General features: G+C 42.7%; 1 protein-coding gene across 1 annotated transcript in view; it reads right to left on the bottom strand.

Annotated features, from left to right (window-relative positions):
• The window catches only part of asah1b (N-acylsphingosine amidohydrolase (acid ceramidase) 1b), a 28,200-nt gene extending 16,270 nt beyond the window's left edge, over positions 1–11,930 (bottom strand). The window contains exons 1-5 of the mRNA XM_078548617.1: positions 11,680–11,930; positions 4,942–4,988; positions 3,980–4,070; positions 2,138–2,224; positions 137–215 (exon numbers count right to left, since the gene is read on the bottom strand). Coding sequence (XP_078404743.1) covers positions 137–215; positions 2,138–2,224; positions 3,980–4,070; positions 4,942–4,988; positions 11,680–11,772 — 397 coding nt within the window. The 5' untranslated portion in view covers positions 11,773–11,930. The remainder of the gene's footprint in view (positions 1–136; positions 216–2,137; positions 2,225–3,979; positions 4,071–4,941; positions 4,989–11,679) is intronic.
• Positions 11,931–20,146: the final 8,216 nt, after the last annotated feature.

Consider the following 20,146-nt stretch of genomic DNA (forward strand, 5'->3'; position numbering starts at 1 on the left):
GGATTTAGTGTACATGAGACAACATTATTAAGTAACAATATCCACATTAACAGATTATACGTGTTGCAGTCAAATCCAAGAATAAACAGACAATTGCTATGACAAATGGTATCTATTGTACAAGTGTGCATCATACCCAAGGGTACTCCCGACACATCTGCAATTCCCTTTAGTTCTTCATTAAATGGGGAAGGAAGTGAATCTACAAGTGGAGCCTGGAAGAAAAGTTGCATTTAAAAATTTTTGCACGATATCAAAATTTGAAAATGATCATTTTAATCTGTGCATTTGTCTTTCAAATTGGGCAATGAGGGACAATTTAACTCAGAGAAAAGATGATGTTGGCATTCAAGTCATTTGATAAATGGCAGTTTCCGAACAGTCGATGGTAGCGGAGATTCTTACACTGTCTCATGTCTATCTGATGGCTTATATGGACATGCCTCCCTCCAAGCAGCAAAATCATTTTTTTTAATTCAATCATGGAATGTGCCAGTTGCTGGCTAGGCCAGCATTTATTGCCCATCCCTAATTGCCTTCGAGAAGGTGCTGGTGGGCTGCCTTCTTGAACTGCTGTAGTCCATGTGGTGTAGGTACCTATAGTGCTGTTAGGAGGAGACAATTCCAGGATCTTGACCCAGTGACAGGGAAGGAATGGCAATATATTTCCAAATCAGGATGGTTTGTGACTTGGAGGGGAACTTCCAGGTGATGGTGTTCCCATCTATCTGCTGCCTTTGTCCTTTCTAGGTGGTACCAGTCGTGGGTTTGGAAGGTGCTGTCGAAGGAGCCTTGATGAGTTCCTGCACTGCAGCCACTGTGCGTCGGTGGTGGAGGAAGTGAATGTTTGTGGATGTGGTGCCAATCAAGCAGGCTGCTTTGTTCTGGATGGAGTTAAGCTTCTCAAATGTTTTTGGAGCTGCACTCATCCAGGCAAGTATTCCACCTGGAATAGAGAGTATTCCATCACATCCTGACTTGTGCCTTGTAGATGGTGGACAGACTTTGGGGAGTCAGGATGTGAGTTACTCGCCACAAGATTCCCAGCCTCTGACCTGCTCTTGTAGCCACAGTATTTAAATAGCTAGTCCAGTTCAGTTTCTGGTCAATGGTAACCCCCAGGATGTTGACAGTAGGGAGATTCAGTGATGGTAATGCCATTAAACACCAAGGGGCAATGGTTAGATTTCCCCTTGTTGGAGATGCTCATTGCCTGACACTTGTGTGGTGTGAATGTTTCTTGCCACTTGTCAGCCCAAGCCTGGATATTGTCCAGGTCTTGCTGCATTTGGACATTGACTGCTTCTGATAAGCAACAAACCATTTGGAGTTCAAAACTTCAGGGTTGCTACAAGACCATGAGGTAGAGTTTCTGCTTTGGGTGCAATTGGCAAATTTCATGCAAATTAGGCACGTTTTGAGAAGAGTTTCCCCATCGCCCCCACCCCACCATGTGTTTCTGTTCATACCCATTTGCAAATTTTAAGAATCTGATGAAACAGTATAATTGAGCAGCAGTTTAAGAAGTAATTTAAAAAATTGCTTTCAAAAATACTCTGATATATTTAATAATGGTAAACTTAGCAAAGTTTGATTAATGAAAATGGGTTATCACAAAATAATTAGAATTTAATTCATTGTGAATCCACCACCCAATCTAAAATGACTCACTATATAAAAAGTACTTTCTAGTTAGACTGAGATACAACAGTAAATTTAAAAATAAATTTTACTCAAAACTTTTCAAAACATACTAACTTTCCTTGTACCCAAAAGAGTCAGCTGATTTTTGCAGCCTCCCCTGAAGGCCTGTACATGAGTGCAATGATGATTAATTCACCCAATTTTGGGGCAGGGCCTGCTTCTACCACAATATTTTTAAAACTAGCAGAAAAGATCACGGAAACTAGAGTTGCATTGAACACAACTTCTGCTTAAAATTCTATGAGCTTTTTCACCAGTTGTGCCAATATAGTGGTGGAGGTGGTGGGGGTGGGGGCATTTCTGAGAAAGCCAGTGGAATTAGGCAGAGACTCCAGGCTGAGGTAATCAAATGGCCAGTTACAGAACAGTCCCATATAATTTTCAAAGATATAAACCTTGTGTTTTGGAGCCAAAAAACAAAACGCATCCTTACCAAACCTTTATCCACTATTTCAATCAATTTGCCACTTGGAAAGAAATCTTTTGCCAAGTCCTTGATCACCTGGATTAAATTAGTCAGCTGAAAGTAAGCAGAAAAGTTGCTTTGTAAGGTTATATATTAGCTGGATGCACAATAAAATTACAAGCTAGCTAAACAGTATACAGCAGCAAAGTTAAATAAATTTCTGCCAAAGCTCTGGTAGCCTTCTTCAGATTGTCAATTCAGGGAGAGCAGAGAGTGATTGGGGAGAGAGGGAGGGAAAGAGAGCGTGAATGAGAATTCTTAGATTTTCAAAATGAACCAGTTCACTTTTATTTTTAAGAAAAAAAGTTTTATGGTAGCCATTCCTACACTATATCCATAAACACCCAACAATTCATTGCAAATTTAGAATATGCACTTTAAATTTTTTACACTTATGCTCATGTACTTGAGTGAATGCAGATTAAACCAATCTTTTCAAAAAAAGTAAATGCCAGTGGCTACTGTAGATTTATATTATAAATGAAAGCCTTTTTTTTAAAAAAAAAGTGTTTTTCACAACTATCAAATGTCTTAAAGCACTTTAAAGCCAATGAAGCACATTTGAAGTGTAGTCACTGTCATAATGTAGGAAATGCAGCACCTAATCCTAATGCAGCACAACAAACTCCCAACAAACAAACATGATAATGGCCAGAAAATCTGTTTTCTGTGTTGTTGTTTGAGGGATAACACTAGGGATAACTCCCTTGCCTTTCTTTGAAATAGTGCCATAGGATCTTTTATACCCATCTGAGACGGCAGTTTGGGTCTCAGTTTAATATCTCATTCATAAGTAGGAACCTCAGCCTTGGTTTTGTGCTCAAGTCCTGGAGTGGTACCAGCTGCATCACAGCTGACACAAGCTGCAACTTTAGTCAAAACATGGTTACACATCTTTTGACTTGAAGACATCAAGTTAACCATAAATTAACAGGTTTACATTCTAACAGGAATTATACTTAGCACCACTATGCGAATGTTATTACTATAATGATCCATCTTATTAGCTATTTAAAGCTGTTCAATCCATTATAACTACATTCTAATAAAATATTGTTAATTTCTCTTTTTTTCCCACTCTTTTGTTATCAGTTTACTCCCTTCTCCCCTGCCCTGTTGGGTGTTGGATGCTCTTGGGTATCCAGTAGCCAGTATTCACGTGTAAGCCCGGATAGTGTATGTTTCATTTGTTTGATTGTAAGGAATCAGTGTCCTCATGCAACATTCACATAAATTTTCAATTAGATGGCAGAGGGAGGTTCTGGGTAACAACCAATTGGTAACTGAGATCCATTTCATTGCCTGCAACACCATCCAGGAAGGTATGTTAGCTTTGCACTGGGGAAGCTCAAACCTGGGTCTTTCTGGTTTGTGTAATTGAGCTACTCTCAATCAAACTTTTTTTTGATACATTCATAGGATGTGGGCTTTGCTGGCTGGGCCAGCATTTAGTGCCCATCCCTAGTTGCTATTGAGAAGGTGGTGGTGAACTGCCTTCTTGAACCACTGCAGGTACACCCACAGTGTTGTTAGGAAGGGAGTTCAAGGATTTTGACCCAGCGACAGTGAAGGAACGATGATATATTTCCAAGTCAGGGTGGTGAAGGACTTGGAGGGGAACATCCAGGTGGTGGTGTTCCCATCTATCCGCTGCCCTTGTCCTTCTAGATGGTAGTGGTTGTGGGTTTGGTAGATGCTGTTCAAGGAGCCTTGGTGAATTCCTGCAGTGAAACTCAAACTAAGAAAAAGTCAACTGTGTTATGTATTTCTATAGTAGAAAAATACCAACATAAGATGACAGTTACATACCTCCACTTTCTTATCATTAATCAACTGGTTCCATCTTACACGTGGAGCAGAATCAAGATTTATCTTGTACCAAGGAACAATGCCTTTAAACCTGTGAACACAGTCCAGTGCCTATTTCATTACGATGTGGCATTAATCAGAAAAATGTTAATTTCACAGTACAGATATTGCAACCAGAGAACTTTCAAGCAAAAAACAAGATAACCTAATATATTTTTTGATTATACTACAATGGGTTTCAGGCATCGCTTACTTAAAAAGAGAATACACGCTGTGACCAAGAACAAAAAGCTGTTTACTCAAAATAAGGAAGATGCTAATTCTTGAATTAGACTTCATAAATATGACAAACATGCAGTGGAGCGGTTATAAAAGGAATATATTTTGAATGTTGAAGTACTCAATGTTAATACTGATGGTTCCAAAACTAAAGCTACCGTTATGGTAGCCTTTAACAATGTTTGGGTTGAATGGGTTCAGAAACTCATCTGAGGCTAGCAATGGGGGGATCTTGCCAGCTTGTCACTAACGGCTTGGATCCAAATACAAGACACAATTCAGTGGCCCAAGATCTCTGGAGAGAGGAACAAGTGCTAGAAAAAGTTGTATTAAATTCTTATTTACATGAGTTGCTGATGAAAAATCATGGGCACATGTTTCACAAAGAGCTTTATAAAGCTCAGAGCAAAATACACACAAAAACAAACTTAAACACTTTAGCATCACACTTTACACAGCTCTTAGGCAGCTGCACAGAAGAGAATATTTCATTTCTTTTTGCTGGAATAATCATCCCCATGGGCTTTATGTCAGGCAAGAGCAGTAAAGATCGAATACTAGTCAAATCAGTAAGTCCCACTTGAGGTTCACAGTTTGTAAATAAAAGAGGTGCATCTTAATGAACTAGATTTTTGCCATGTGAAAAGCTGCACAAAAGAATTCTAAGATGTCTCTGTACTTACGTGGGGCCAGCTGGTGGATATGAGCCTCTTCTACAATCTTCAGTGTACTGTTCAAAGAAAGTAAATTTTTGAAAATGCTGAACATTCGTTCTCATTATAGCAAAGAACATTTGAATAATTTCCACAAACTACTCTTGTGGCTTTTAAAATACTCTCCAAATGTGCCCAAGGTATAGAAAACTGGTGTGTTCTGTATGTAACGGAGGCCCATGTTAACAGCTTAGTTTTTATAAGCCAATACAAGTACAGAACATTAAGAAGCAAGTGACAGAATGGTAAAGCAGAAAAAACATGGAGCCCCACTTCACTGGTGGAAATACAGCCCAAATCTTGGAGTCAGGATGACTTACATAGGAAGAGTGGTGAGTCAGCACTACCTTGCCACAACACTAGGTTAATGGGCCAAACAGAAGTTTAAACAAAAAAGATTCAAAAATTCAAAATTGCCATTAGTAAACCAGCATTTGATGCAGTTTTGGGCCCTTGGATCTGGTACACACTGGCAAATATGCTCTTGGGTATCCAGTGACCATCAGATACCTGGGCATCCAAATGTTGGGCACAAAGGAGATAGAACCAGTAGAATTTCTCATCAATATTGTCATAGTCCAGTCCCTCTACTTGTGGCACCTGCTCCCAGGTCTGGTGTGATTTGAAGTGTTTAAAAGAGGCTAGACAAATAGAAATGACCTACCTCACAGGAAATCCTATAAGACATAAGCTCAACCAGAGCCTGAAATAGCTGCAAAAAGCTGAAAAATTCATGAGCAGCCAGAGGTTTCAGTCTAGATCTCTCACTTCAATTTTTGCCACTGGAAGCCAAGTCGGCCAAATCTGGGCTTCAAACGTTCTCCTCACTCAATCCTTTAACCTTAGCTTCATCCATGCAAATATATATAACACAAATCTACTAGGATGGTACCAGGATCAAGAGGTTATAGAATGAAACATGGGAATTCTTTTCTTTGGATCAGAGAATGTGATGGAGGATCTAATTATGAAAGATTTTAAGAGCGTACACAGTGAAAGATAATTTCTAATATTTGGAAATCAAGAAGGGTAGAGGAAAGGCAATGGATCAGGGTTATCCCGAGAAGAAAGAAATTTGAAGTAATTCCTCACCACCCACAGAGGCTATTAGAATTTGGTGTGTTTTGGCACAACTCTATTGAGATTAAAACAAGAATTTGAAAGAAATATAAAAAGGACAAAGAAACAAGATTACGGTAAATAATTTCCACCGATGAATTAGCATCACTACAGACAGGCTAGATGGGCAGAATAACTAGCTTCTATTGTCTAATTTCTATGATTCTCAGTTTAGGTTGCAACTTCAGAATTTTTTCACTTCCTTATTTCAGCACATTTCTTAGATTCCAGTCAACTGAACAAATCCAAGTCAGAGCATGGGTCTTGCCCTGCTGCAGCAGTAGAGGCTACAAGGGAAAGGAATCACTGGTAAGTAGTGGGTAAGGTATTTACTACTTTAATCGCTTATAGTTTAAGGTCTTTTTGTGGTTTATAGTTTGTATATTCTACAGTAACGAGGATCAGGAAAGAAGGGCCCTAGAGTAATTGACTTAAAAGCTTTAATTTAAAGGGGTAAGTCATGGCAGGAGAGCTCAAAGCCGTGGTGTGCTCCTCGGACTCCATGTGGGAAGCCGGGGACATTTCTAGTGCCTGGGGCCAGCATGTGTGCAGGAAGTGTGTCCAGCTGCAGCACCTGGAAGCTCGGATTTCAGAACTGGAACGGTGGCTGGGGACGCTGTGGAGCATCCGCGAGTCTGAGAGCATCGTGGATAGCACATTTAGAGAAGTGGTCACACCGCAGATGGTGGGACCAGTACAAGCGGGACGGTCTACATCTGAACCAGAGCGGGACTAACATCCTTGCGGGCGGGTTTGCTAGTGCTGTTGGGAGGAGTTTAAACTAATTCGGCAGGGGGAGGGGACACAGAATGTTAGCAGAATAGGGACACATCATAATACAGTAAAACAATCAAGTCAGATGGAGTATAGCTGCATTAAGCTTCAAGGAAGTAAGGCAAGGCTGGATGGCCTCTACTTTAATGCCAGGAGTATTACAGGTAAAATGGATGAGTTAAGGGGCAGGATTGACACGTGGAATTGTGATATAGTAGCCATCACTGAGATGTGGTTGAGGGAAGGGCAGGATTGGCAGCTCAACATTCCGGGATACAGAATCTTCAGGCGAGACAGGAGAGGGGGTAAAAGAGGAGGCGGCGTTGCATTATTAGTTAAGGAGTCAGTTACTGCAGTAAGGAGAGATGATATCTTGGAGGGGGCATCGAATGAAGCTTTGTGGGTAGAGCTTAGGAATAAAAAAGGGGCAGCCACATTGTTAGGTGTTTATTATAGACCCCCAGATAGTCAGCGGGAAATTGAGGAGCAAATATGTGCACAATTTGTGGAGGTGTGTAAAAACAATAATAGGGTAATTATATTAGGTGGTTTCAACTTTCCCAACATTAATTGGGACAGACCTAGTGTTAAGGGCTTGGATGGAGTGGATTTCTTGAAATGTGTACAGGAGAACTTTTGAGGTCAATATGTAGAGGGTCCAACAAGGGACGGTGCAGTGCTGGACCTAATTCTGGGGAATGAAGCCGGACAGGTGGCTGAGGCGGTGGTGGGCGAGCATTTTAGCGATAGCGACGACAACATGGTACAGTTTAAGTTTGTTATGGACAAAGAAATCGACAAGTTGCATTAAAATGTTTTGGATTGGGGGAGAGTGGATTTTAGTAAAATAAGGCAGGATCTGGCCAAGGTAGACTTGGAACAGGTACTTGTGGAGAAATCTACAGAGGAGCAGTGGGAGGGTGGGGGGGCAGTGATGTTCAAACAGGAAATGAGGAGGGCACAGGCTCAACATGTTTCCTCTAGGGTGATACGAAGGAGTAACAAGCCCAGAGAACCATGGATGACCAGAGATATTCAGGTTACAATGAGAAGGAAAAGAGAGGCTTTTAGCAGGTACAAGGGAAGCAAATCAGCAGAGGCATTAGTGGAGTACAGAAAGTGCAGGGTGGAGCTTAAGAGAGCAATTAGGAGAGCAAAGAGGGGATATGAGAAAGCTCTGGCTGGTAAAAGTAGGGAAAATCTCAAGATATTCTATATCAATGGGAAGAGGATAACCAGGGAAAGAGTAGGGCCCATAAGGGACCAAGGGGGCAATCTATGGGTGGAGATAAGCCAGGGAAACTACAGGCCAGTGAGTCTCACGTCAGTGGTAGGGAAACTGTTGGAGAAAGTTCTGAAGGAGAGTATCTATCTCCACTTGGAGACAAGGTTTGATCAGGGATAGTCAGCATGGCTTTGTCAGAGGGAGGTCATGCCTAACAAATTTGATTGAATTTTTTGAGGAGGTGACCACGTGTGTAGATGAGGGTAGCGCAGTTGATGTAGTTTATATGGATTTCAGCAAAGCCTTTGACAAGGTCCCACATGGGAGACTTATAAAGAAGGCAAATGCACATGGGATACAGGGCAATTTGATAAGGTGTATTCAAAATTGGCTTAGTTGTAGGAGGTAAAGGGTGATAACAGAAGGATGCTTTAGTGACTGGAAGCCAGTGTCCAGTGGCGTACCACAGGGTTCTGTGCTGGGTCCCCTATTATTTGTCATTTATATAAACAACATAGATAACTATGTGGGGGGGAGGATTAGTAAGTTTGTGGATGACACAAAGACTGGCCGGGTGGTTAAGTGAGGTTGAGTGTCTTGGGCTACAGGAAGATATAGATGGGATGGTCAAACGGGCAGATAAGTGGCATATGGAATTTAACCCTGAAGAGTGTGAGGTGATACACTTTGGAAGGAGTAATGTGACAAGGAAGTATTCAATGAACAGCATGACACTAGGAAGTTCTGAGGAACAAAGGGACCTTGGCGTGTGTGTCCATAGATCTCTGAAGGTAGAGGGGCATGTTAGTGGGGTGGTGAAAAAGGCATATGGGACACTTGCCTTTACCAATCGAGGGAGATCATGTTGGAGTTGTATAGAACCTTGGTGAGGCCACAGCTGGAGTACTGTGTGCAGTTCAGGTCGCCACATTATAGGAAGGATGTGATTGCACTGGAGGTGGTGCAGAGGAGATTTACCAGGATGTTGCCTGGGATGAAACATTTAAGTTATGAAGAGAGGTTGGATAGGGTTGTTTTCGTTGGAGCAGAGAAGACCGAGGGGCGACCTGATCGAGGTGTACAAGATTATGAGGGGAATGGACAGGCTGGATAGGGAGCAGCTGTTCCCCTTAGTTGAAAGGTCAGTCACGAGGGGACATAAGTTCAAGGTGAGGGGCAGGAGGTTTCGGAGGGGATGTGAGTAAAAACTTTTTTACCCAGAGGGTGGTGACGGTCTGGAATGCGCTGCCTGGGAGGGTGGTGGAGGCAGGTTGCCTCACATCCTTTAAAAAGTACCTAGATGAGCACTTGGCACGTCATAACATTCAGGGCTATGGGCCAAGTGCTGATAAGTGGGATTAGGTCGGTAGGTCAGGTGTTTCTCACGTGTCAGTGCAGACTCGATGGGCCAAAGGGCCTCTTCTGCACTGTGATTCTGGAAATCATACCCAATCCAGTCAGTGCAAAAAAGGCACATTTACCCATCGAATGTCAGTCTGATCCAGGTTACCTCGACTCCAGGAGAGTAACTTTACAAAAACCCACATCATCAGGAAATACATTGACTTGCCAACTGCACTTTGAATATTCAGGCACAATGCAGCAAAGTCAGTAGCACCATATTGTCATTTCCATGTTCAAACTACTACAAGCGAAAAAACTATTAATTGTGTAGTAAATGTAGAAAAAGCTGCAAATACTCAGCTGGTCAGATAGTGGAGAGAAACAACATATTTATATAGTACCTTTAACATAATGAAACGTCATTATAAGGCACTTATAAGGAGCATTATAAGACAGCTACCCAGCTACATAAGGTGATTTTAAATCAGGTGATCAAAATCTTGGTCAGAGGTAGGTTTTCAGGAGTGTATTAAAGGAGGAAAGTGGGGTGAAAAGGCAGGGAGATAAAGGAAGGGAATTCCAGAGCTCAATGCCTAAGCAATTGGAGGCACGACCACCAATGGTGAAGAACAAATGAGTCAACATTTCAGCAATGGATTAACTCATCTCTTACCATCACCCCCCCACCGCCCCCCATCACATCACCCCCATCAACCCCCCTACCCCCCCATCAACCCCCCTACCCCCCCATCAACCCCCCCATCACCCCTCCCCACCACCCCACCCGGCAAGTCACTTGAGTGTTTACAGCATTTTGTGTTTGTTTCATATTTCCTGCATCTGCTACTTTTTGCTTTAATTTACATTCCTAAATAAAAGTGTTCATTACGTGCAGGGTCTCAGGTTGCTTTACAGGAGAGTGGATAGCAAATGGACGCAAAACAGGATAAGTATGTATTTAAAATTTTATCAAATTGGTTTCTCAGCATCGTGCCCATTAAGCCAGACAAGTTCAATTTCACAATAAATGCAATTTGTTAGTTAAACATTATTGCAAAATGGAAACTCAGAAAAAGGAACTGGTTAAATATTTGAAGGAAAGGAGAGAGAGAAAGAGCAACAGAGACTGAGGGGGAGAGTTCATGTCAACCTGTAATGTGCATTGTTGTATATTTTATTACAGGAATTAGATAGTTTTGATGCTTCTCAGAGGGCTGAACCTTGCAATTCCTGAAGCTGGCCTTCAGTAGTGGGCTCTGGAGTCAGTGAATTGAGTTAGGTTTTAGTTTTATTCGTTATTTTTGTAGTTTGCTGTATATTGTAAAAGTCACAACTTTGGTCAGTGAAAACTGTAGTTAGAAGTTACTTAGATGAATGGTGTTTTTGTGGAATCTGAATTTACTTGATGTTTCGTATTGTGATCAATATGCTGGAAACATCATAGAAGTTGTTTTAATTTAAATATTACTTATCCTCAAATGTTTCTATTTTTATTTGTTCTAGAAATTGTTATTCATCTCAACACAAAACAAACATAAATCAAACATTTAGTCATGATGTTGTAATAGTGTACTGAGACACAATTAAGGTCCCTGCAACATTTGCAAACTGGCAAATGTCTTGTGATCAAATTCCTGCTTAATCATCACATGAACAGTGCACATGATCAAAAACCACATCTCCAGGAATGTCCAACCAGAGTTGGCAAGCCGAGTTAAGGCAATTGAAAGCTGAGTTTTGGATAAATTGAAATTTATGGAGGTTGGAAAATGAGAGTGGCCTATTGCAATGAGACTTTGGATGTTAACAAAGGCGTGGCCAACTTTAAGGAACATTTAGCCTTGGAAAAAAAAACACAAATAGCAAGAGGCAATGGAAAGTCAAACACCTTCACCACTCCCAAGAATATCAGGAAAGCTACCAGAGAAGAACAAAATAGCAGGCCACTTCAACGTCTAAATACCCTTCACAGTTTTTCTAAACGACTGGGAATTGCGCAATTGAAGAAAATTCAACAAAACTCCCGGAAAGGTCCAAAAAGGAGAATGGGGGATCCTCCAGGTACCTGGCCGGAACACCTGTTTCAATCAGCAGCAGAAGGGCCGGAACACCTGTTTCAATCAGCAGCAGAAGCCTCTCTGCCGGATCGTTTCAGAGGAGCCCGTCCGCCCGCATCTCGCTGTGTAAAGCCGGACACTGCGCTCCCGGTGCCCGTTGGCGGGCCGCCCGCCCGCTAACACACTCACCGGTGGCACGAACTGCGCCAGTGTAGAGAGTGCGAGAGCTGCCAGCAGCAAGCAACAGCTCTCCGCCTGCATCTTCCTCCCCGCTCCCATCATCTTCCTGCTGCTGCTGATCTCTCTGAACCCGGCCCCTGAAAACAGCACAGCCCCTGGGGGGCGGAGACAGGGAAGGAGGTTGGCTTCCGACTAGAAGCGAGGGCGCACGATAATAATTCCAATTAATCCCACACCGAGCATCTGCTGTTATTGTTCAGAAACCCCGCCAGTCAACAAATCAGCACAAAGCATCCCCTCCCCTCCCTCCTTCAGCACAGCCCGATTCAACCCAAAAACACCCTGGTAAATAATCAAGACTGTTTTGCTGATTCACTCTTCATACCGGGCAGCAGCAACAGATTAAACCCCGCCCTCTAGTCGACTCTCCGCTCCTGAAACCAGTGGAAAAGCTCCTTCCTCTGAATGTTTAACTAAATGTCATAGCCTATAAGTGTATTCTGCACCAAATGTGAGGAAACGAAGCACTTTGGAGGGCCCTGCATTTAACCTGTATGATTGTATTATTTGACATTTGTACTGTATTGGGAGACAGAGGTGTAGAGGGATTGGGTGTCCCTGGTGAATAGGAGGCGGGTCAGGAAATTGTTAAAATAATGGAGGGGGTTGGAAAAGGGGAGAAAGAAAAGTCAAGATAACAAGATAAAAGCAAAAAAAACTGCAGATGCTGGAAATCCAAAATAAAAACAAAAATAAAAATACCTGAAAAAACTCACCAGGTCTGACAGCATCTGCGGAGAGGAACACAGTTAACGTTTCGAGTCCGTATGACTCTTCAACAGAACTAAGGAAAAATAGAAGAGAGGTGAAATATAAGCTGGTTTAAGGGGGGGGGGGGGTGGACAGGTAGAGCTGGATAGAGGGCCAGTGATAGGTGGAGATTGTCAAAAGATGTCATAGACAAAAGGGCAAAGAGGTGTTGACGGTGGTGATATTAACTAAGAAATGTGCTAATAGGTGACATTAAGGGTAGAAAGCAGGACGAGCAAGGTACAGATAGCCCTAGTGAGGGTGGGATGGGGGGAAGGGGTCGAAATAAGCTAAAAGGTAGAGATAAAACAATGAATAGAAATACATTTAAAAATAATGGAAATAGGTGGGAAAAGAAAAATATATATAAATTATTGGAGAAAAGGGGGATCGGAAAGGGGGTGGGGATGGAGGAGAGAGTTCATGATCTAAAGTTGTTGAACTCCAATATTCAGTCTGGAAGGCTGTAAAGTGCCTAGTCGGAAGATGAGGTGCTGTTCCTCCAGTTTGCGTTGAGCTTCACTGGAACATTGCAGCAGGCCAAAGACGGACATGTGGGCATGAGAGCAGGGTGGTGTGTTGAAATGGCAAGCGACAGGGAGGTCTGGGTCATACTTGCAGACAGACCGAAGGTGTTTCGCAAAGCGCTCACCCAGTCTGCGTTTGGTCTCTCCAATGTAGAGGAAACCCCATTGGGAGCAGCGAATGCAGTAGCCTAAATTGAGGGAAGTGCAAGTGAAATGCTGCTTCACTTGAAAAGAGTGTTTGGGCCCTTGGACGGTGAGGAGGGGGGAAGTAAAGGGGCAGGTGTTGCGCCTTCTGCAGTTGCATGGGAAGGTGCCGTGGGAGGGGGGGTTGAGGTGTAGGGGGTGATGGAGGAGATAACAAGAAATCAGTTCCATGGAGCAAGAACAGGTTAAACTGGTTTCTTTGTCTTCAACTCTGGGTTAAAGTGGTGCTTAATGTCCATAATAAACCCACACTTAGCTCAATTATGCTTCCCCTCCCACTCTGCTTCCTATAATAACGGTCTTTCAATTTCTCAGTTTCTGTCTCCCTTGCATCTGTTCTTATGGTGCCATTTTCCATACCACCACTTCTGATGTTTTCCTTTTCCCTCAACCGATGATTCCCCTCCACCATGATTAACAGAGCCCTCGATCTTGTCTGTTCCATTTCCCACACTCTGCCTATGCCCTTCCAGAACCACAATAGGGCTACTTTTGTCCTCACCTTCCACACCACCACCACAAATGCAACTGATCATCCCTGCCAGTTCTAGTATGATGCCACCACCAACTGCATCTTGCACCACCCATTTCAATATTCCCTCAGCAACACCCTGGCCCACTCCTCAGTCACCCAACATCCCCTCCCTTTCCCATGCAAGTGCAGGAGATGTAACACCTACCCTTTAGCCTCTTCCTGTTGCACCGTCCAGGGTCTCAAACACTCCTTCCAGGTGAAACAACCATTTTACTATATTCTCTGCTCACAATGAGGTCTCTACAAAAAGGTTGCCGCTTTGTGGAACATCGCCATTCAGTCTGCAACCATTACCTCAAGCTTCCGATTGCCTGTCATTTTAATTTTCCACTCCATTGTCACTTTGACCTCTGTCCTTGGCCTTCTACACTATTCCAATGAAGCTCACGGGACAGCACCTCATCTTCTGATTACAGCTTTCTCAGCTCGACATTGAGTTCAACAATTTCAGCTCATTATCTCTGTTCCCATTTTTTTGTTAGTAATGCTGCTTTTTCCATTTACACCTCCTCTAGGCCCATCTTTTGTTTCTTTACAAGTCCCATTATCCTCTCCTTTTGCCTTGCACCATTATTCCTTTGGCCATTTAATTTCCTCTGCTTTCACCCCATGTGTTCTTACCTCCCCCTCTATTCCCTTCCTCTATACTTGTTACATCTCTAACTTTTTCCAATTATGATCAAAAGGTAATTGATCTTAAATGTTAACTCTATCTCTCTCCATAGTTGCTGTCTGGCCTGCTGAGTATTTCCAGCATTTTCTTTTTTTAACCCTTATATGCTTACATGGGGTCAATCTGCCTTATCTTTTTGGATCAGAAATCTCACTCCTAATAGTTTCCCACATATTGGCGACTCTGTAAATGTTGATGTGGGACCTGGTCATCAAATAAAGTTTGGTGATTCTAACTATAACACGTGTGCTTTAAGAATGTGAGAGAAACATTGCCCCGGAATATCCACAAAGCAGCAACCATCGTTCAATTGCCACTCTGGACTTTTTCACGTCTTGACGCTCTTCCGAATTTCTCGCAGGGTCTTCCAAGCCCAGCTGCTCCAGAAATGGGGAGTGTATTGTCCATCGAATAATTCAATTGCAGTGCTCTAGCATCGGGGGTGAAGACAAGACACCTTTTTATGACACTGTGTAGTAAGTTTAAAGGTCCAGTGTGAATGTTAGTGGGTGGGGGAGGATGGGTGAGGTAAGTAAGTGGGTAGGGAGGATGAGCTAAGTGGGTAAGTAGATAAGGTGGCAGGCGGGTGAGCTGGTAGGTGGGTAGGATGGCAGATGGGTAAGGCGGTAGCCATGTAGGGTGGCAGGTGGGTGAAGTGGGAAAGGTGTTAAAGATAGAATGGTGGGTAGGGTGGTAGAGTAGGGTGGAAGGTGGGCAGGGTGACTATTGGATGAGGTGGCAGGTGGGTAAGGTAGTAGGTGGGTAGGAAGGTAGGTAGAGACAGTGTCAGGTGGGGATGGTGGCAGGTGGGTGAGGTGGAAGGTGGGCAGGGTGACTGTTGGGTGAGGTCACAGGTGGGTAGGGAGGCAGGTAGAGACAGTGGCAAGTGGGTAGGGTGCCAAATGGGGATGGTGGCAGGTGGGTGAGGTGGTAGGTGGGTAGTTAGTAGTCAGGTCAGGTTGGGGGGGTCATTAGGGGGGGTTGAGGGGAAAGTTGGAGGTTAGTGACTGTGGGGTCAGTTGTGTAGTTACTCAGGAGTAAGACTAGGATTCTTCTAACTTTTCCTGGGTAACTATCCAGGTAATTGATCACCACCTGGAAATTCCATCCAAGCCGCTCACCATCCCGACTTGGAAATATATCACTGTTCCTTTACTGTTGCTGGGTTAAAATCCTGGAACTCCCTCCCTAACAGCACTGTGGGTTTACCTACAGAGTTAACATTTTGAGTCCGAATGAGCCTACAGGTCACACAGACTTGAAACATTAACTCTGTTTCTCTCTCCACAGATGCTGCTAGACCTGTTGAGATTTGCAGCATTTCCTGTTTTTGTTTCAGATTTCCAGCGCCCGCAGTATTTTGCTTTTATCTGGAAAGAGATGCAGTGGGTTTTGTCAAGGTTCATCCTGAACAGTTCCGTAAGACAGGGCTCTGTGCTCTACAGGTTTTTCCCAGGAATACACACTGAGATGAACATCAACTGCTGCTGGACCATCAACTCGGTGAAAGAGGGTCTTTGATCTACCTGGAACTTGCTGTCTAGTGCAAAGAGCTGTGAAGGACCGTGTGTTGCAGACTGGCACATTCCAAGGTCCAGGACTACGTGCTGAGGGACGCATTAAAGCTTGGAGCAGCCGTTGCAAAGGCCCAATGGCAAAAGGCCACTACCTTTCTGCCATAGTACACCAGGGGGCTGGAACCTGTGTAAACCTCTTGGGCTGTACACACCAGAGAATGTTTGATATGAAATGTAAGTGCACATAGTAATTATAACTTGTAATGGCAAGTGCAGTGAGGCACCTCATGTACTGCATTGAAAGAAACAGGTCTGTACTGCACTTTTTTTTGATGATCCCCGTAAAGATTGGTAATGTTTAAAAAGAAATTCGACCTTCCAGTTAATAGCTGAAAAAGATGACAGAACAAGAGATTAAAACACTATTAACTAAACATTTTTGTAGGCAACAATACTTTAAACTAGAGAAGAATATTCCTCTTTTATCACACATCACACTCTGTACAGAATCTGTTCTGAAAGCAAACAGTCCACAGTTACTTCTAGCTTCCAATGGGTTCACGTTTTCGGGTTTCGCTGAGTAGTAACTTTGAGTGACTGTATCCAGGCGCTTCCCTGTTTTCAGAGTTTCCCAAATCCAATATCAGCAGTAAAGTTTTGGTAGCTTGCAAAAAAACAGCAGCCTCTTCTCTCTGCTGATCACACCAACTGTTGTTGCTTTCCCCTCTTTTTCATTCTGCTCCAAAAGCTTGGAACCAGCAAGTCTATTTACTGCTAATACAACTGCTCTCGCCCTTTGTTCCCAGGTGTGAGAACTTCACTCAACCAGTCCCTTGAAGCCAGGCTTGTCGTCAGGCAGAATTCACAATAGTCACATGACCCTCTTCATTTTAACCTAAGTATAAAGATAGTCCAAAACATAGTTTTATAAACCTCATAATTTTAACCATTGTCAAATTTGAACTGCAATGTAATTTCCTTTTACAAATTTTATGAATAAAGTATATTTTTGTAAAAAAAATAATTGCAGTAGTTCTTAATCTGCAATCTGTTTCTCAATTTCTTCCACACATCAATATGATGAGACAAGGTAAACATGGGGCTAAATTGCCCCTGCCCCTAGCTGGAAAATCAGGCGCAAGCCCGTCTCCATCGCTGGATTTTAGTTGTCAGGCAGTTAGTTGCCTGAGGGCATGGCTTCCGTTCTCATGAGTGAGGAAGTCCTGCCTCCAGTCCCAGTCAGTCCCTGAACAGGAGTGTCATTGGAGGCGAGAGTTCAAGGTAAGTGGGATGGCCTCACAGACCCTGACAGGCGGGAGGGGCAATCAGGAGGTCGGAGAGGAAGCCTTATTCCTGGGGGTCTTTGTGGGGCACAAGGTGCTGAGCAAGAGGGTCCTCCCCACCCCAGCCGGCAGTCAGGATATACCTATGGCTTCACCACAGGGTGTGGGCACATTGCACCACTGGTAATATACCAGTGACGGTGGGAAGAGGTCCTTAAGTGACTATTAACAGTCCACTAAGAGGACTAAACTGGTCTAAGGGCAGCCAGTCATCCAGCCTGCTGCTGGTAAATTACCAGTGGAAGCAGGTAGGCGATGGACATGGCCTCCTCCCCCCCACCCTGACTTTACAACCCATGCCTGCCAGCCTCCTCCAGGAGTGGGGGATAGGGGTGAGCATAAAATTCCAGCCAACGTTTTACAAAATGCATATTGTGTTTGACAAACTCATGAGATTTTTTTTAGGATGTAACTAGTAGGATGGATAAAACTGAATCAGTAGGTGTAGTATACTCAGATTTCCAACAAAAAAGGCTGAAAAGAGATGAGATACAGACAGGTTAAGTGAGCAGGCAGCAAGATGGCAGATGGAGTGTAATATAGGGACATGTGAAGTTATTCACTTTGGTCATAATAATAGAAAAGCAGAATATTTTTTACAAGGTGAGAAATTTGTATGTGTTGATGTTCAAAGAGACTTGGGTGTGCATTCACATTGAGTGGTGGGGCAGGCTGGAGGAACCATATGATCGACTCCTGCTCCTATTTTTAATATTGTTAGATCAGAATCAAAAACTTGGCACCAGCTCTAATGTCACGGCTAGCTATAGACTGGTTACTGATGGTTGTAGCGTTGTGGTTTGTTTAGCTGCTACAGCAAGGATGGATTCCAAGGTCAGCTTGGCTCACTGGCAGCACCTTTGCTGCTGGATTAGAAGGCTGTGGCTTCAGGCCACATAGCAGATAATCTAGACCAATATTTCAGTTCTTTAAGCTCTACTGTGTAGAAATTGTACTTTTTTTGTGCATCTCTACAACCTAGACCATTATCGGGAACACAAATCACTAGAAGTAGCAACACAGGTTAATAAGGCTGTAAAAAAGCAAACCAAGCACTAGGGATTAGTTCTAGAGGTATAGAATTAAAAAGTAAATAAGTTGTACTAAACATTTGTCAAATCTTGTTCGGACCACATCTGGAGTACTATGTACAATTTTGGTCACCTTACTGTAAGAAAAAGATATCAAGGCACTGGAATGGGTTCAAAAGAATTTAGAAGGATTATATGGGGGCATATATGATACAGGGGGAATATATCTATAAGGAGAGGATGAACAGGCTGGGCCTCTTTTCTCCTGAAAAGAGAAGGCTGAGGGCTGACCAACAGAGATGTTTGAAATTATGCAAGTTTTTGATAAAGTAGACAATGTGGGACAGACAAGTGTGTCAACAACTTCAGACCATGAACTCTCTCCTCCATCCTCACCCCCTTTTTTCAATATTCATTTTTTATCCACTTATTTTTATTTTCATTTTAATTTTAATTCATTGTTTTATCTTTTACTTTATATCCTATTTTCAATCTTTTTTTCCCACCACTGTCCCCTCCCCCACCAACCCCCACAAGGGCCATGTCACTTGTTCATGTTGTTCTTTCCAGAGTACTTACCCTTGTCCTGCTATTATCACATTCTGCTTTCTGATCTTAATGCCACCATCAGCACCTCCTTTAACCAGTACCACTACCATTAACACCCCTTTGTCCTTTTGTTTATAACATCTTTGGCAATCTCTCCTTTGCCCCACCTATCACTGGCCTTCTATCCAGCTTCACCTGCTCCACACCCACCCCTAAATAAATTTCATTACATTTTTACTTTTCTTTAGCTCTGAAGAGTCATAAGGATTCAAAACATTAATTTTTTTTTCTTTCCACAGATGCTGTTAGGCCTGAGTTTTTCCAGTATTTTCTGTTTTTGTTTCAGATTTCCAGCATCCGCAGTATTTTGCTTTTATCTAAGTGTGTCCCACATTTGTGGTACAGAGCAAAACTAGAGGCCATCAACAGAAGATGTCACCAAATATTCAAATTAGGAATTCTGAAGAAACTTCTTTACCTAGAGAGTTGTGAGAATGTGGAACTCACTACATGAAATGACTGAAACAATTAGTATAGATGCACTAAGTGGAGGCTAAATAAGCATATGACGGAGAAGGGAAAAGAGGGTTACGCTGATAGAGTTAGCTGAATGATTGCGGAGGAGGGTCGAGTGAAGCATAAATTATGGTATGGACTGGTTGGGCCGAACAGCCTGTTTCTGAGCTCTGTATCTTATGTAATCAGGAACATAGGAGCATAGAAGGCAGGAAAAACCATGCAGGTTCACTGCTTATACCCTTCAACTGATTTCATTAAATGCCCATCTAAACTCCATCTTGAAATTACTAATATTGCTAGCCTAGATAATCACCCTGGGCAGTTCATTCAAAGCATTCACCAATTGTTGCATAAAATTGTTCTGTTTGATCTGGCTATTCAACTTCCCTCTCCAGTTTCATTCCTGGCCCACCCATTTCTCATACTAAAAATCTGAACTCCAAATTAACCCGTTACAAGGTTATTTTAGTGTAGCAAAATTGAATGGATAGGATTCATTGGGTGGTTGGTTAACTTAATTTGCTAAGGAGGTGATTACACTTGATTTGCATTGTCATTGTAAAGGAATACATTAGAAATCAACTTTTTGTACTATTCTATATAGCATAAATAAAACAAATGAATACATTATCTTTTAAGAAGAGAATAGATCAAACTGGGGCTCTTTTAATCTCTCATTTATCTTAAAACAAACTCCTGCTGGTTTGTGCACATTTCACTTCCTGCAGCCTAAATCTAAAAAGAAATCAGAATAGCAGCAGCTTCATG

The sequence above is a fragment of the Cetorhinus maximus genome, chromosome 1, assembly GCF_964194155.1.
Source record: "Cetorhinus maximus chromosome 1, sCetMax3.hap1.1, whole genome shotgun sequence".
NCBI classification, from domain to species: Eukaryota; Metazoa; Chordata; class Chondrichthyes; order Lamniformes; family Cetorhinidae; genus Cetorhinus; species Cetorhinus maximus.